General features: G+C 34.4%; 1 protein-coding gene across 2 annotated transcripts; it reads right to left on the bottom strand.

Moving 5' to 3' along the window:
- Positions 1 to 11,159: 11,159 nt before the first annotated feature.
- On the bottom strand, positions 11,160 to 14,044 carry LOC18599345 (oxoglutarate-dependent flavonoid 7-O-demethylase 1-like). 2 transcript variants are annotated; one of them, XM_018120584.2, is made up of 4 exons: positions 13,710 to 14,044; positions 13,102 to 13,343; positions 12,654 to 12,978; positions 11,160 to 11,715 (listed from the first exon to the last, which is right to left on the bottom strand). In XM_018120584.2, exons 1-4 carry the CDS (start codon positions 13,962 to 13,964, stop codon positions 11,449 to 11,451), a joined length of 1,089 nt encoding a protein of 362 aa, XP_017976073.2. In that variant the 5' UTR covers positions 13,965 to 14,044; the 3' UTR covers positions 11,160 to 11,448. The 2 variants fall into 2 exon arrangements, with proteins under 2 accessions (XP_017976073.2, XP_088663055.1); XM_088806929.1 differs by having other exon boundaries at positions 13,721 to 13,855.
- Between the last annotated feature and the right edge of the window lie 3,925 nt (positions 14,045 to 17,969).

The following is a 17,969-nucleotide window of genomic DNA, read 5'->3' as shown; positions in this document are numbered from 1 at the left end:
CGAGAGTATTTTGTGGACCTTGATGTCCCGTTATCGGAGGGCAACAAGTACGTGCCAATAGGGCACATGGAGGATCGATCGGATTGGGGCTTAGGTGCGAGGCAAAAAAGGAGAAGCTTGAAGGAGAAAAGAGCCTTTGGTGGCATGAAGCGGATGCGCACCGCCGCTGCTTTAGTTGATGAGTTGATGGATGAAAGGGATGACCATGGTCAAGGCAATGAATAGCCGGTAAGGACAATTGTAACGATTTTGTGTTCTTCAATTCCATTTGTGATTATCGAATAACATTTCTGTGTTTGCAGTTGGACCATGGGCCGACAGTTCCAGAACCACCCACCAGTCCTCCTCAAATGTAGAGTGGTAATGACCCGTCGGTAAGATCGGTTCTAACGGTTTGTGTTCTACATTCCCACATATGTTTATCGAGTAACACAGTAATTTATGTAATTACAGTTTACGGAAGCGAGGACAGGTCCTCAAGCACTGATCGGTCCAGCCCAACCGCAGACAGCTAACGAGTCGGCGGTAAGGATATTAAAGTTGTAACGGTTAATGTTCAACAATTCCAAACATGATTATTGAATAACACAGTTATATATGTAATTGCAGTTTGTGGAAGCAACGACAGGTCATGAAGCACAGATCTATCCGGCTCCACCATAGACTGCTAACGAGCCGGCGGTAAAGATATTAAAGTTGTAACAGTTAATGTTCAATAATTTCATACATGATTATTGAATAACACAGTTAAATATGTAATTACAGTATGCGAAAGCGACGACAGGTCCTAAAGCATCAATCGATCCGGCTCCACCGCAGACTGCTAACGAGCCACTAGTTAGGATATTAAAGTTGTAACGGTTAATGTTCAATAATTCCATATATGATTATTGAATAACACAATTATATATGTTATTGTAGTTGACCCAGTCGAGAACAGTCAATAACGGAGCAGTCATAACCCGTCAGCTCCGACGAATCATGCGCAAGCATGAAAAAGATATGTTGGAGCTGAAGGCTTCAATTCAGTCATTGAATGTAGCAAAGCAGACGATTAAGGACCGTATCGTTGGTCGGATTCTTGACGGCCTTAAATCACAAGTACGTTATTCTATCTTTGCTTGTATTTTGATGGTTTAAGTTTAGCAACTGTTGAGATACAGTCATCGTCACCAGAGTCATCTACTGTCCATCATGGTGCAGCAGAAATTTCAAACCTAACTGAGCAGGCACGGTTGAAAATGGCGAGCAAATATATGGCAAACCCATTCGTCGACCCCTTAGTGACCCGTCGAGATGTGAGGGATAAAATCGTAGAAGACTACGAAGCTTTCAAGAAAAAGGAGTTTGAGAGGTAAGCTTATAAATAAAATTACAAATATTATTTTTTAATGAAACAGTTATCCACCAAGACTTATGAAATTAATTATGTTACATATGCAGGCGTAACGTCGACATCTTAGGGGATCAAGGGGCTGACTTTTTCATAACCTTAGAGGATCCCAATGAGGAAATGACAAGTGAACATATCGACGCATGCCTCAGCCTACTCTGCAAGCGAATGACAGGGCCGAAGTCGAAGCTGTACACTACCTGTGCATGCATGGTTGACACGATATTCTTCGTAAGTTTATTTGAAAATTGTTCAATTCTATAAATACTAAGTTTTTTATTGCATGAAGTGTAAGCTAATGTTTACATGTTTCACAGGACACCATCCGTATGCTACACACTGAATTTCCAACAGAAGATGCCCGAGCCAAAATGCAAATTCCAGATAAGTTGCGGGGCTATGTGGAAGGTGAAAGGCCAACGTATGCCAAAAAATGGGAAGATGCTGATTTCATCCTCGCGCCTTGCAACGTTGGTGGGCATTGGGTGGTTGGGAAGATCGACTTGATGAGTTGGACAATCAAGGTCGTGGACTCAACAAGAACTTCGGATGCTAAGGATAACGGAGTTCGTGCGGGTCAGATGACACCCTTGACGACAATGATGCCATTCATCTGCCACCAAGCCGGTTATTTCAACAACATACGTCGGAAGAGACAGGATTTGAATATTCATTTACCAAAAGCTAAAGTGCATCGGCAGAATGATAGTGTCAGCTGCGGTATGTTCATGATAGGGTACATCGAGCATATTTTACAATCAGAAAAGATCGGAATTAAGCAGAATATGATTGCAAAAATGCGTCGGCAATATGCTCTGAAAATTTTTTCCAACAGTTGTGAGAGCGAACCTTGAACATATAGGCCCTTGTCTGTACAATTTTTTTGGTACACATAAATTTTTTTATACAATTCATTTTATACACATTTTTTGTATACAATTCATTGTAAACAGATATAATTCTTTCTGTATACACAATATACTTTGTACAATTATTTGATACACAATTAATTTTTTTACCTATACACAATTAATTTGATACCAAGAATTTTTTTCCTTTTCTATATACAATATATTTAATTTGATACACAGTCGGAAGAAGTTAGCGTGTGACGCTTTAAACACGATACCAGTCAACGTGTCTTAACATACATCTGCTTGCACTCAGCGTGTCACCCCAAAATTCTGCAATAAGTCAACGTGTGACGCCGTAAATCCACTAACACTCGGCGTGTCAGCCGAGTAATCTGCTTCCACTCAACGTGTCAGAACAATTGGGTCGTGGCATGTCACGCCATAAATCTCCAAATACTCAGTATGTGACGCCATTAATCTGCTTCCAGTCAGTGTGTCATAAGAATTGGGCCGTCGCGTGTCACCCCAGGTTGGCATTAATTAATTTCCAAGTTCGTCGTGTTTCTCTTCCAGGCACACCGGTTGCACCAACCCAACATTACATTAATTAACATTGAATATATAGATTTTTTCATCCATCTAATTGCTTCCAGCATGAAATTATTCTGTATCCATCCTCCCTTATTTTTTTAGTTATTTTCAGGCCAAAATTCTATCCTGCCATTATAAAATCGTACGTTTAAATTTACACACCAGAACTTGTTATGCATGACGAGTCAGAACAATTTAATTGTTATGCATGTTGTGTCACAACGTTTAACTTGTTATGCATGGCGTGTCACAACCTTTTACTTGTTATGCATGGTGTGTTAGAACATTGTGCTTGTTATCCTTGGCGTGTCACCAAGTTTATCTTGTTATGCATGGCGTGTCACAACATTTTACTTGTTATGCATGACGTGTCATTTCATTTTTCTTGTTATGAATGGCGTGTTACAATATTTTATTTGATATGTACGGCATGTCACAACATTTTACTTTTTATGCATGGCGTGTCTCACATTTATTCCTTATTTATTTCTTCTGTATACCTTGTTACACATTATGGCTTAATTCACTAGTGCATCTGTGCCATGTTTTGCAGATCCAATGCATATAGTATGAGGATCTTGACATTTTATCTGCTCGATTATTCTATGAGGCCCTTTTAGTTACGGACTTTGTTGCCAAACATTTCAAGCAGATAAGCAAATACATGGCTCCTGTCTGATGGAGATTGTAATCGGAAACATTTTTACAAACAATGTAAGAATGTACTTTAACACGATCTTGATCAGACAGAGGCCTTGACATGCTTATTTGCCTGAAATGTTTGGCAACAAAGTCCGAAACTAAAAATGCCTAATAGAATGACCGAGCAAACAAATCTGTAAAGCAAAACGAATTCAACTACAATTTTCAGACACATTTAGTTAGGCGGTCAAGTTGTCTTCATTCACAACACACTTTACATTTTCAAACATTGTCCTTCGTATTGGACAGTTATTGCTTGTGTGACAGTTTGTCTACAACTTGAACATGTTTTAGGTCGACGCAGTCTTGGAGTCACTGATTGACTTGGAGATGGTGCCAGATTTGTGGATGGAACTGAAAATGGGTATGGGCAGTTATGTCTGTTATGCCCGTACCTCTTGCATTGCGAACATCTCCGTGCTCGACTACCTTAACCAGCTGATGAAATCCTTCTCCTTCTAGGTCTTCCTGCTTGGCCTAGCCAAGGTGGGGGCAAGACGACAATTTGTTTCACATGAGGGGGGATGTCCCACTCACTAGGATGCCCTACCGGCCTAATGGATCCTGAATAACCTCCATGAAAACGGTTGTCTTGTAGTAGTCACCGCAGAATTCAATAGCTTCACGATTGCATTTACTGAAAAACACTAAAAACTCAATCTTCAAACACAATGTAAATGCTATGTCAATTACGGTTCAAATAAGAAATAAAGATATTATGACCTTATTGCTGTAATGGCACGGCTGCATGGTAGTAAATCTGTTTGGAACTCACAACATGAACACGTCTTCTTGGACAGGTTTACAAGTCTGTCCATCTTCCCGTTTTTAACTTCGAACTCCACTTTATTGATAGGCTTAACTAGAAAGCGATGTGCATCATTGAACCTTTTACTCAACTGCCTGGCAACCCAAGGGCTGAGGGGCGTGGTCACCTTGACGGCCTCATCGTACCGTTCATGGAACCAACGTTGGAACATGTCTCTGATGAACTCGATCAAAACAGTGATCAGCATTTGTCTTGCATGCTTCAAGCATGAGTTAACACATTTCGCAATGTTGGATGTCATCATTTAGTATCGCCTTGTCGGTGAACATGCACGTGTTCATTTCTCAAGCCTTATTCTCATAAGGTCCGCGTGGGCTCCCAGGTGAATCTACTGTATCTGGTTCATATGTCTGTTGAAATCAGCCACTTTGTAGCAATCTCGAGCAAGGGTGAAAAACATACAAACATCGTCGCGCTTGAACTTGTTTTTTAACTTTTTTTTCAAGTGGTAACCGCATAAACCATGGTGCGCTTCTGGGTATGCATTTTGGATTGCTTTCTTAATGCCAAGATGCTGATCAGAAATGAACATAATGTTTTCAGGACAACCAACCACATCACTCAACTTGCTAAAAAACCACATCCACGAGTCTTTGTCCTCAACATGGCCGATGCCAAACGCAACTGGATATACACACTAGTTCATATCTTTGCATACAGCGACAAACATAACACCCTTGAACCTGTCTTTCAGATGTGTCACATCAATTGTAACCGTAAGACGCATTACATCCCAAAACCCTCGAATACAAGCCCCGTATGACCAGAAACAATATTTGAATCTCTCTTCCTCATCAGTAGCCACTGCAGTCACTGTGCTAGGATTTTCTTGTTCTAACATACAAAAAATACGATGGTAGTAGTTGAAATGACTCCTCTGGTGGACCAAAAATAAGCCTCTCCGCATACTCCTTCGCTTACCAAGCCTTACCATACAAGCATTCCAATCCCCATTGAACCCTCATCTCACAAATTATGTCCTTAGGTCTCAATGCTACTCCATTAGCCCGAATCTTGTATGACATAAGTTCATCAATCATCTTCACACTCGTAGTTAGAAACCGCCCTTGCAAACCATCAACGGTACAGGTGTGTACTTTGTGGAATGTCTGAACTTTCCAATATTCTCCTCTATCAGGTAACTTCGTTGCACGAACACTGAACTTCCATGCCTTGTCCTTGCAACCAACCTCATAACGAGTTTTACATGACCTTTTTACTCTTATCGCAAACTTCTCTTTTATAACCAACATGTTCAAAGCTCGTTTCAACTCGACCTTCGACGAAAATATTCTTCCTTTGTATAAGCGATCTTCGGCACATGTCGACTCCTTAGTGGTAATTGTTTGGAAGGAGAACCTTTCTGCACCTGCAATTACCCACGTACGAGATATCCTTGCATTTTCCCTTTTCTGATCATTGTCATCGAGCAATGTATCAAAGGAAAGAATCCCGTTCTCACCAGCGATGGGGTTATTGTATATGGGGTCATCACACTGAACAGCTCCTACATCAACACCTCCAACAGGTTCGTTTCGCCTTCAACATTATTGCAAATTGGAATGTCACTGTCATAAAGGCAGTCATCATCTGAACTGTCATCTTGCGATTGTTCAAGCCCATCATCTGAAGTGTGATTAAATCTATCTTCACCGGTAGCAAACAAATCTTCATTTCCTTCATCAAATGCAGTATTATACTCCAGCGTCGCAGTGTCACCCTCCAACCTCACATTGTTGTCCTCAATTATCGTATTCTCATTTGACAATGGCATTACACACTCTACAGTTTCACCTGATCGTTGCATTTGTTCAAGAGAAGCAAGAAATTAGTTTGATGCACATCCTGATCGAAATTGTGCAGCCAACTGTTCTGTGAATGTCGTCTGTCTACTGGGCTGCACAAACTCTTGTGCATACCTCTATTGCCATTGTTGTGGGTTACGGACCGAATGTTGTGGTATATGTGAAGCATTGTAAATCTCATTTTGATTGAGCTAATTACCATGTTGTCCAACTTCTCCATGTGACATAACATTTGTTTGGCGTCCCTTAATGCTGACATACACAGCCAGAACATTCCTCTGTTTGAGCAAAATTAATGCAACATCCTCATCGTCCTTGATAATTGGCCGTGATAGCTCTCCGGGTGTACTGATCAATGCATGTAACTCAATCTCGTCAATTTCTGAGTTTACCCCAACAACATCTTCAATCAGCTTCATCAAGCCCACAAACGACAAATCACTCCTAACCCCCCGCATTCGTGACTTACCACCCTTGTAAATGCCATCCACCCACTGACCACCGTGTCTTATCACAAGTCGCACAATTGGAACCCCACTAAATTTTGAAAAAAAAAATTGTCAATCATTTTACACAATACATGCCATGATAAAAAATTTGTCAGTCGTGTTGTTACACGCCATGCAAATAATGTAAAATATTGTAACACGCCATGCATATCAAGTCAAATGTCGTGACACGCCATGCATCAGTATCGTTACACGCCATGCATCACTGTCATGACACGCCATGCATCACTGTCGTGACACTCCAAGCATCAGTATCGTTACACGCCATGCATCACTGTTGTGACACGTCAATCACTATAATTACTGACTGGTTACACCAACATCCGTGACACGCTAAAAACCTAAAAAACCAGTTAACCCACGACACACCAGGAACAACCATGACACGCCAAAAACCCATAAATTCAGTTAACCCACCACACCCCGGGAACAGCCGTGACACGCTAACAACCTAAATAACTAGTTAACCCACAACACGCCAGTAACAGTCGTGACACGCTAAAATAACTCTTCACTCATGTTATAGATGCATGGCGTGTAACAACTATGGGTAATATTTCTAATCCATCTTATCATTTACACCAAATGTTTCAGAAATTTAAGTGTGTTGCAGAAATAAACCCAATAACAGGTACCTTGATGTCATCTCTGCTATAGGGTGTGTTAATCTACGACAATGTCGTCAGATGCCGAGAGATAGACCACAGCCCGATGACGACAGAGCTCATACAGTTCACAGATCTGAGAGAGCTGACAACGATAGTGCTCAACAGAGACTTGCTAGAGTTGAGACAGAGAAAGATAACCGAGCCCAAACAGCTACGGGCATTTATTTTTAATGTTTTTCATTTTCTCTCTGGCGGGAGGCAGATAGCTCAAATAGTTGAGCATTTATTTGAAACGATGTTTTTAAGGGCATTTTGGTCTACTCATGTTTATTTTTGGGTAGAAACAAATAACTTTATATGGGTGGTTATTGCTGAAATCACCTTATCACGAGGCCCTTCTTTCACAATTTCCTCAAAAAAAGGTGGGATCGGCCTAAAAAATAAAGCTTTAAAATGTTTTTATGATAAGAGAAATTTCGGATTTACAAAAATGGGTAACAAGCAGATCGTACTAGCAAATTCAATACTATGTACTAAAAAAGGGGTTGAGTTGACCAAACCCTAATTACATATTCTAATATCAGACAAAATTTCAATGCTACATCAAAGCAAATTCATATAATTCAGTTGGTCCGTTACCTACCGCACATGCATAATTATATATTAAAGCAAAATTTTGAAGCATCCTATACTAATTATCACAGTAACCTAAGTTTTTTAATATCATTCGAAAAACCTTCCAAGATATGTGATCTTTAATAGAAGTGGGATTATCCTTTTGGTGAGTGGTTCTTGTGGATCATAATTATTTTGGATAATGTCATCCAGGGTATATTCCGATAAAGTCAGGGAAGTAATAATTTCATAGCAGGTTGGCTGAAACGTTGAGAGGCACTCAATTTATCCCTTATATCATATAGAAAATAAAATATAGCATTTGAACCAATAAATTAAGTTAAATACAAGTTTGGTCACTAACTTTAATAGCTTGATTGATGCATGAACCCTCATTAACAACTATTATATGATATTGGATTCAACTCGGAATAATTAGTTTATTTTAATCTTTCATTAAAAAAAGGACATGTATGAGCAATGGACATTAAAATATTGTCTCTCTTAAATATTTTAAAAGAAAGGCTAATTATGTGTGGAATCATTTATGTCGATGATGAAGTATCGTTACGATATCGTAATGAAATTTCAAAATATTTTAAATTTTAAATTAATTTGAATCTTTATGTCATTTGGGTGTGATCTAATTTTTATATAACTAGATTAGTTGATTTATTTATTTGATCTGTACATAAATACATATTTGTGATCATAAATTCATATAAAAAAACATATGGAATGCATTGAAAGTGACAGAGATATAAACATAAAACATTTTTTTATAATATTATCTATTTAAATATAATTGATGAAAGAATCCATTACGTTTTAGTCAAGGTATTTATCTATATATATATTATGCTACAGCTAAAAAACGTGCTGAAATTGCCAAAGCACATGCATTTTATTAGCCACAAAGTTGTTGATAAGATTTGACAAACTATCTTCTCATTTATAATTAAGTTTAGCATTTGAGAGGCAAATTGTCACGTTTTTTGTGATGTACGTATGTGCCCACGACTCATTCAAAAGGCTATTTATTTTTTCATGTGAAGTTGTCATCAATGACGAAAAATCTCCATAAAACAAGTTCATCTTGCCACTTATTAGAATCCAGTGTTTTAAGACAGGGTAGGCTGAAAAGGAAAGATTGTGAAAAATTTAAAGTCTTACTCTCATCTTTCATTGTCAATTAAAACTTGAATTGAAGCAATTACTTACTATTGGCAGTGCCGGTTCAACAGCCAATGAAAGCATGGTTCTGTAGGGTAGAAGCTTCATCTTACTCATGGGAGTGACCAGGAGATGAAGATTGTGACGTAGGTGAACTGACTTTCTATGCAAACAAAAACAAAACGTTGATAACGTGTGGCTGAAGAGGTAAAGAGGATCATAATACAATTTGGTCCAAAGGCATGGAAGGAAAGAGCATAGCAGGAAAAAGGAAATGGGGTAGACCATGGGCTGAACCCAAAGGAGGGGCATATGGTGATTAGTAATGGACCAGGTTGGCGGCTAGGCTTGGACAAGGATACAAGCAAAGGTCTTTGTTAGTCCGGTTTTCTTTCAAAGAGTTTTGTTCCGGATTTCATGTCAGTAAAAATTAAAATAAATTTTAAATATATAAATATATGTTTTCTATTACTGATTATGTCATTTGAATTAAAAATGTGAACACGAAACAACTTGACCAACCTCTCATTTCCTCTTCAAGAACAAATAAATGGGCTAGAAATATGGAATTTCAAAGAGGGAGATGAAACCAACTCGATAATAGGTGCAAATGTTGGTAAATATTGTTTCCAACAATTATTCCACTTTCAGTTTAATTAAATAAATAATGTAGGCATCTTCTTAAGGAAAACTTGTTATTCATTTGATTGAAGTAAAAAAAATTCCCATAAATTTTACAATTTGTGTCTAGAAACTCATTATTTATTTCTAAGTTTACCATTATACATTTATTGTAATCATCACTATCTTTAAAAGATAATGTTAATAGATGTCCATGGATACTAGTTAGAGTGATATTTATGAAAAAAAAAAATTGTAACTAATGTTTTATTTCTTCTAAATTTGGTAAAAATTATATTTTAATTAACTTAAGATGTTATCAATAACCATTAGTTAATCGAACTTTTTATAAAAGCAATATTTAATTATCATTTTGCCCCTGCAATATGCAAGATACCACAACTACTTCACTTGTTACATGATACAAAACAATCTAGACTCGGATTTGTATAAGTATATGATAAGTTCATGTACTAGCTAAAACATGCATTTTTGTACATCTATTTCAATATTTAGCAATTTGATCCTTGTATTTTTAAATCTGTGACAAATCGAAAATAATAGATAATAGGCATAATATCTAAAAAAGTCTTTAAACTATTAAAAAATTTTCATATAAGTTTTTATTTTTTTATTACCTTCAACCAAGCTCTTATATTTTTATTTTAAGTCAAATGAGTTTTTATTTTTTTTATTGCGCTCAATCAGTCTCTTATATTTTTATTTTTAACCAAATAAGTTCTTTTACTTTTGTTTTAGGTCAAATAAACCTTTATGAGTAATGATTAACTTAATCAAAATATCACTTGTTATTCTATGTCACGTAACGTTGACATTGTAAGTTGCCATGTTATAATGGATGATAGTATAACATGCTGACATAACATAATGACATGACTATATAACATTTTTCACCTTTTATATCAGTATCATATGAGTATAAAATGACAAAAAATATTTTAATTAATTACAATTAATTAATCATTAATCATAAGAGTTTATTTGATTGAAAATAAAAATATAAAACTTGATTGAACGTAATAGAATAATAAAAACTTATTTGAATATTTGAGTAGTTGGACTCACTCTTTCTTTCAATTTTTTTTTTAAGGTTGTGATTTGGTCAATCACATGAAAATTTCAGGGAGTGATGTTTAATTTAGTAGCACTTAAATTGTCTAGAATTTATTTAAATATTATGAACATCGAACTATGTTAATTAGTATTCAGATTTTTATCTTAACTTAGTAGCTTTGTGATTTTGAAGATTTAATTTTGAATATTGTTGAATTATAATATTTAGAAATTCTATCGACAGATATAATTTATAAATCACTAAATTCTTCAAGTATATCAGTCTCTTTTAGTAATGGTTTAAGATATATATTTTAGAGCTTGCATGTCTGTAAGATTATACCTTACAGGTATGCGACGTCTGTCATGTCTCGAGTCTGAGGCGTGACATTAATAATCGAGACCCACCTTATTTTTATGGTAGAAACCTTACATAGGTAGCTAAGCTCTCATCTTAGATACAAACAAGCTACATTTATATCCACACTACACAAAGCTGCAATTGCGATTGAGAACAAACTCACCGCAATTGAGATTTTTTTATTGCTATTTCTATGATGTTTGGTTTTGCAATTGTCATCAGATGCAGATCCAATTGCAATGCCAAATCTTATTACCAAACCACAACCGTATCAGCATGTAAACATATGTACGTAAGCAAGGAGTTTTGAATATCAGGCTGAGTTGTCTTGTCCATTTTGAATCCTCATATGGTCCAGATATACTTTTCCACTGGGCTTACGAGAAAAGTAATCTTTGAAGTATTGCTCCACCCCCACCTTTCTAAATAATGGAGGGTTATCTGGATTTATCAGACTAGGTGCAGGCCCAACGTCAGCCCCATATTTGGGATTGATGGAGAAGGTAATGGAGATTCTTTCCTTCTCTGCATTCGTAGAAACCTTGTGCTCGATGCTGTGATAAACCCCGTTGCTAAATATCTGTATCAACACAATTTTTTAAGACAATTAAGATAAAAGAAAAAAAAAGTTAAAAAATGACACTATTAGCTAGGGATTCTTATTATTTAGAGTCTGTTTGGTTTAATTTTTTTTTTAATTTAAAAATTATTATTAAACTCTTATGAAAAGTAATAGCTTTTATGATTAAAGTAAAACTGTTTAGTAAATTGTTTAACAACATAAATTATATAAGCTTTAATTTTGATTAAAATTACCATAAAAGATATTCACATCATCTTCAATCCCTTAATAAGGTATAATGTAATACTTTAAGTTTGTATATAATTTCAGATGTTAAAATAAAAAAATAAATAAATAAAGAATAATTTTCAAACTTGTATAATAGTAATAATATTAGATTTTAACTGATCTAACAAGTAATCGGACCATAATGCTTCAATTTCTAAAAAAGAAGAAAAAATAGGAAACGTTGTATTAAAATTCTTTTTGATGAAAAAGAGAAAAAATCTTGAAATAGTATTTGATTGTAATTTTGAATTTTAAATTTTTTTTCTTAACCTTTGTAAAAATAAAAAAAAATTATAGATTTTGATATTCTATTGTTGGATCTTTTGTTTTTTTATTAGTTTTTGTAGAGAGAAGTAAAAAATAAACAAATCGTGATTTACGTTGAAGAATGGTAATTTGTAAAGAGAATGAGAGGAAAAGGAAATTAATTGAGAGAAGGGTATTCTTTGAAAATTAATATATTTAAAAAAAAAGTTTTTTTTTAAATTTCTTTTTAAAAATTTTATTTTAAAAAATTATTTTTAAAAAAAAAACTTCTCAAAAAAATCATATTTAACCTAATTTTTACTTTTAAGATGTAAATAAATTTTAAAAAAACTAAACCAAATATACACTTAACCAACTTATATATATATATATATATTAGAATTTATAGAAGAAAGACAAACCTGCAAAATGTCTCCTACATTCACTACAAAGGCATCAGGTTTGATGTTGAGAGGAAACCAAAGTCCATCTTTCTTAATCTGAAGGCCATCCACTCCATTAACTTGGTGCAAGATGTTGATAAGGGTTATATCCGAGTGAGGAAAAAGGCCCATCACCAGCTCTGGTTTTGGACAGGGCGGATAATATGCCAATCTAACAGCTTGCATCCCATCATCAGAAAACTCCATCATCTCCTTTACATCAATTCCCAAAGCTTTTGCCATTGAACCAAGAAGTTTTGCGGCAATCTTTTGGAGTTCCGATAAGTAAGACTCCAAGGTGTTTCTGCACGAGATTATATATCAAAAGGTCAATTCATGTGAAGAGAGTATGAAATCTATCATATTAAAAGAGGGTTTTTTTTTTTTTTATCAGATTCAATAAAGAGAGACAGACAGAAAGAATTACCTTAGGGATGAAGGGAGCTCTGGGAAGAGATGAGGCTTGCGTCTATGGACAGGGTTAGTAATTATATTCAAACTGTCAACCCAGTCCTGTTTTCCCCCTTCTCTGATCCTGCATCCATACCCTTCCAACTCTCCTGCCCTGATCTTGTATTTCATTTTTTCTTCCAAGGGAAGCCTATAAAATTCTTCCACCTCATGTTTCAGTTTGTCCAACAGTGAACAGCTAACTCCATGGTTCACCAACTGCAAAACCATTAGCTCTGAATATATTTTTCTTCACATACTCTTTTGTACTTTTTTTTTTAAATTTTTTTCTTTTAAAATAAATTACTTGTAGCTCTATTACCCGTATGTGTATGTTGTAATTAACATATTTTTCCATATGATTATATCGAAAATTAATCCTTTTATATGTATTTAGTATAAACGAACTTCATATGGTAAACATGAAAAGGAAACTTAATTATGCACCTGGTCAAAAAATTCAAAAGAAAAAATTAAAGATCCTAACTCTTAAATGGAGTTTGGATGGAATCAATTAGCTTATCCTCTTTTTCATGCATGTTTACATATGATTAGCTAAGTTGCTAAAGCAGAATTGAGAAGAACCTGGAAGATACCCCAGTCTTTGCAAGTTGAGTGCAATTTCTCGAGTTCAAGGTCATTGTCATCATCTCCAGAAACCAAACGAGCCATGTCAATGGTTGGGATTGGTGGCGAAGGAGCAGTGAAAGAGAGGGAAAGGGGTTCTTGATCTAAACGAACATATTGTTGTGGGATAGTGATCGTTGGCCCTTTGACGAGCTCTTGAACACTAACCATTGAAGGAGAGCTGCTAAAATCTTTTGGGTTTGATAATGCCATATTGCTAAATGCTGAAAGTGCCTCTACACATAGCCTAATTGGACAGTATTTATAGGTTAAAAAAAAAGTGAGATCGGCCAAGAAAATAAAGCTTTAAAATGTTTTTATGACGAGAGAAATTTCAGATTTAGAAAAATGGGTAACAAGCAGATCGTACTAGCAAATTCAATACCATGTACTAAAAAAGAGGTTGAGTTGACCAAACCCTCATTACATATTCTAATATGAGACAAAATTTCAATGCTACATCAAAGCAAATTCATATAATTCAGTTGGTCCGTTACCTACCGCACATGCATAATTATATATTAAAGCAAAAATTTGAAGCATCCTATACTAATTATCACAGTAACCTAAGTTTTTTAATATCATTCGAGAAACTTTCCAAGATATGTGATCTTTAATAGAAGTGGGATTATCCTTTTGGTGAGTGGTTCTTATGGATCATAAATATTTTGGATAATGTCATCCAGGGTATATTCCGATAAAGACAGGGAAGTAATAATTTCATAGCAGATTGGCTGAAATGTTGAGAGGCCCTCAATTTATCCCTTATATCATATAGAATATAAAATATAGCATTTGAACCAATAAATTAAGTTAAATACAAGTTTGGTCACTAACTTTAATAGCTTGATTGATGCATGAACCCTCATTAACAACTATTATATGATATTGGATTCAATTTGGAATAATTAGTTTATTTTAATCTTTCATTAAAAAAAGGACATGTATGAGCAATGGACATTAAAATATTGTCTCTCCTAAAAATTTTAAAAGAAAGGCTAATTATGTGTGGAATCATTTATGTCGATAATGAAGTATCGTTACGATATCGTAATGAAATCTCAAAATATTTTAAATTTTAAATTAATTTGAATCTTTATGTCATTTGGGTGTGATCTAATTTTTATATAATTAGATTAGTTGATTTATTTATTTGATCTGTACATAAATACGTATTTGTGATCATAAATTCATATAAAAAACATATGGAATGCATTGAAAGTGACGGAGATATAAACATAAAACATTTTCTTATAATATTATCTATTTAAATATAATTGATGAAAGAATCCATTACATGTTAGTCAAGGTATTTATCTATATATATATATATATATATATATATATATATATATATATATTATGCAACAGCTAAAAAACGTGCTAAAATTGTCAAAGCACATGCATTTTATTAGCCACAAAGTTGTTGATAAGATTTGACAAACTATTTTCTCATTTATAATTAAGTTTAGCATTTGAGAGGCAAATTGTCACGTTTTTTGTGACGTACGTATGTGCCCACGACTCTTTCAAAAGGCTATTTATTCTTCCATGTGAAGTTGTCATCAATGACGAAACATCTCCATAAAACAAGTTCATCTTGCCACTTATTAGAATCCAGTGTTTTAAGACAGGGTAGGCTGAAAAGGAAAGATTGTCTTCAAGTCTTACTCTCATCTTTCATTGTCAATTAAACCTTGACCTGAAGCAATTACTTACTATTGGCAGTGCCGGTTCAACAGCCAATGAAAGCATGGCTCTGTAGAATAGAAGCTTCATCTTACTCATGGGAGTGACCAGGAGATGAATATTGTGAACTGACTTTCTATGCAAACAAAAACAAAACGTTGATAACGTGTGGCTGAAGAGGTAAAGAGGATCACAACACAAATTTGGTCAAAGGGCATGGAAGGAAAGAGTATAGCAGGAAAAAGGAAATGGGGTAGACCATGGGCTGAACCCGAAGGAGGGGCATATGGTGATTAGTCATGGACCAGGTTGGAGGCTAGGCTTGGACAACGATACAAGCAAAGGTCTTTGTTAGTCCGGTTTTCTTTCAAGGAGTTTTGTTCCGGATTTCATGTTAGTAAAAATTAAAATAAATTTTAAATATATAAATATATGTTTTCTATTACTGATTATGGCATTTGAATTAAAAATGTGAACATGAAACAACTTGACCAACCCCTCATTTCCTCTTTAAGAACAAATAAATGGGCTAGAAATATGGAATTTCAAAGAGGGAGATGAAACCAACTCGATAATAGGTGCAAATGTTGGTAAATATTGTTTCCAACAATTATTCCACTTTCAGTTTAATTAAATAAATAATGTAGGCATCTTCCTAAGGAAAAACTTGTTATTCATTTGATTGAAGTAAAAAAATTTCCAATAAATTTTACAATTTGTGTCTAGAAACTCATTATTTATTTCTAAGTTTATCATTATACATTTATTGTAATCGTCACTATCTTTAAAAGATAATGTTAATAGATGTCCATGAATACTAGTTAGAGTGATATTTATGAAAAAAAAAATTGTAACTAATGTTTTATTTCTTCTAAATTTGGTAAAAATTATATTTTAATTAACTTAAGACTTTATCAATAAACATTAGTTAATCGGACTTTTTATGAAAGCAAATTTAATTATCATTTTGCCCCTGCAATCTGCAAGATACCATAACTACTTTACTTGTTACATGATACAAAACAATCTAGACTCATATTTATATAAGTATATGATAAGTTCATGTACTAGCTAAAATATGCATTTTTGTACATCTATTTCAATATTTAGCAATTTGATCTTTGTATTTTTAAATCTGTGACAAATTGAAAATAATAGATAATAGGCATAATATCTAAAAAAGTCTTTAAATTATTAAAAAAAATTCATATAAGCTTTTATTTTTTTATTACCTTCAACTAGGCTCTTATATTTTTATTTTAAGTCAAATGAGCTTTTATTTTTTTTTTATCGTGTTCAATCAATCTCTTATACTTTTATTTTGAGCCAAATAAGTACTTTTATTTTTATTTTGAGTCAAATAAACCTTTATGACTAATGATTAACTTAATCAAAATATCACTTGTCATTCTATGTCATGTAACGTTGACGTTGTAGGTTGACATGTCATAATGGATGATGGCATAACATGCTGACATAATATAATAACATGACTAAGTAACATTTTTCACCTTCCACATCAGCATCGTGTGAGTATAAAATGATAAAGGATATTTTAATTAATTGTAATTAATTAATCATTAATCATAAAGATTTATTTGATTGAAAATAAAAATATAAAACTTGATTAAACGTAATAAAATAATAAAAGCTTATTTGAATATTTTTAAATAATTTAGGAGCTTTTCCGAGCATTATGCCTAGATAATACTACTAAACAAAATCTATCAACTATGTTAACATGGTAATGATAGGACATTGACATGTAATATTTTGTTGACATGGCAAATTGAGCCCTTTTTCTTTACCTTCATCGCATTTGTCACAACCTTGTCCCAAGTTGCAATCGACACGAGAACTCGATGGAGGTAATCCACCAAGCCCACGTAAGCCTTATTATCTTTTATGATCATCTAGTCTATCATTAGAACGTTCAATATTATCATAAATCATACTTGACATCATTATCTTTTTACTTACATACACAAAGCACTACATTGTGCAGCACATATACCATTACCTAAAATCGGCGTGTTATATACATTTATTAGTTTGCCACCCTATGGCCACATTGTCTTACCTAAGCATTCACATAAGGCACAACCTTGTGCTATGACATGCACCATGTACTCATACATGGGCTACACTGCTTGTCCATTATTTGCCAACACGTGGCTACATTATTATATACTGGACATTTGTATTTATGTCCCGTAACCCACATACATTGGTACATATAGGGTCACATAGCCAATTACATGACATGACTAATAACCAATTACCAGCAGAATGACTTTTAAGTGCGAAAGGTATTGTTGAATACTTTGGTCATTGAGCCTACCATAATACGTACGTAAATCCCTTGCACTTTTATATCTCGAGTAACTTCAAATTTATAAAATAAGAGAGTTGAAAATATGAGTACAATTACTCAATAAGGGATATAGAGGGAAGCCAACAATAACTCTAGAAGGTTTATAAACCATGCTCATTTTCTTGAAAACATGTTCGTTTTCTTATACAAATCTG

This window comes from Theobroma cacao, chromosome 5 (genome assembly GCF_053813885.1).
Source record: "Theobroma cacao isolate CCN51 chromosome 5, ASM5381388v1, whole genome shotgun sequence".
Lineage (NCBI taxonomy): Eukaryota > Viridiplantae > Streptophyta > Magnoliopsida > Malvales > Malvaceae > Theobroma > Theobroma cacao.
The sequence above is the reverse complement of the archived record's forward strand: the minus strand, read 5'-3'. Positions and strand labels throughout refer to the sequence as shown.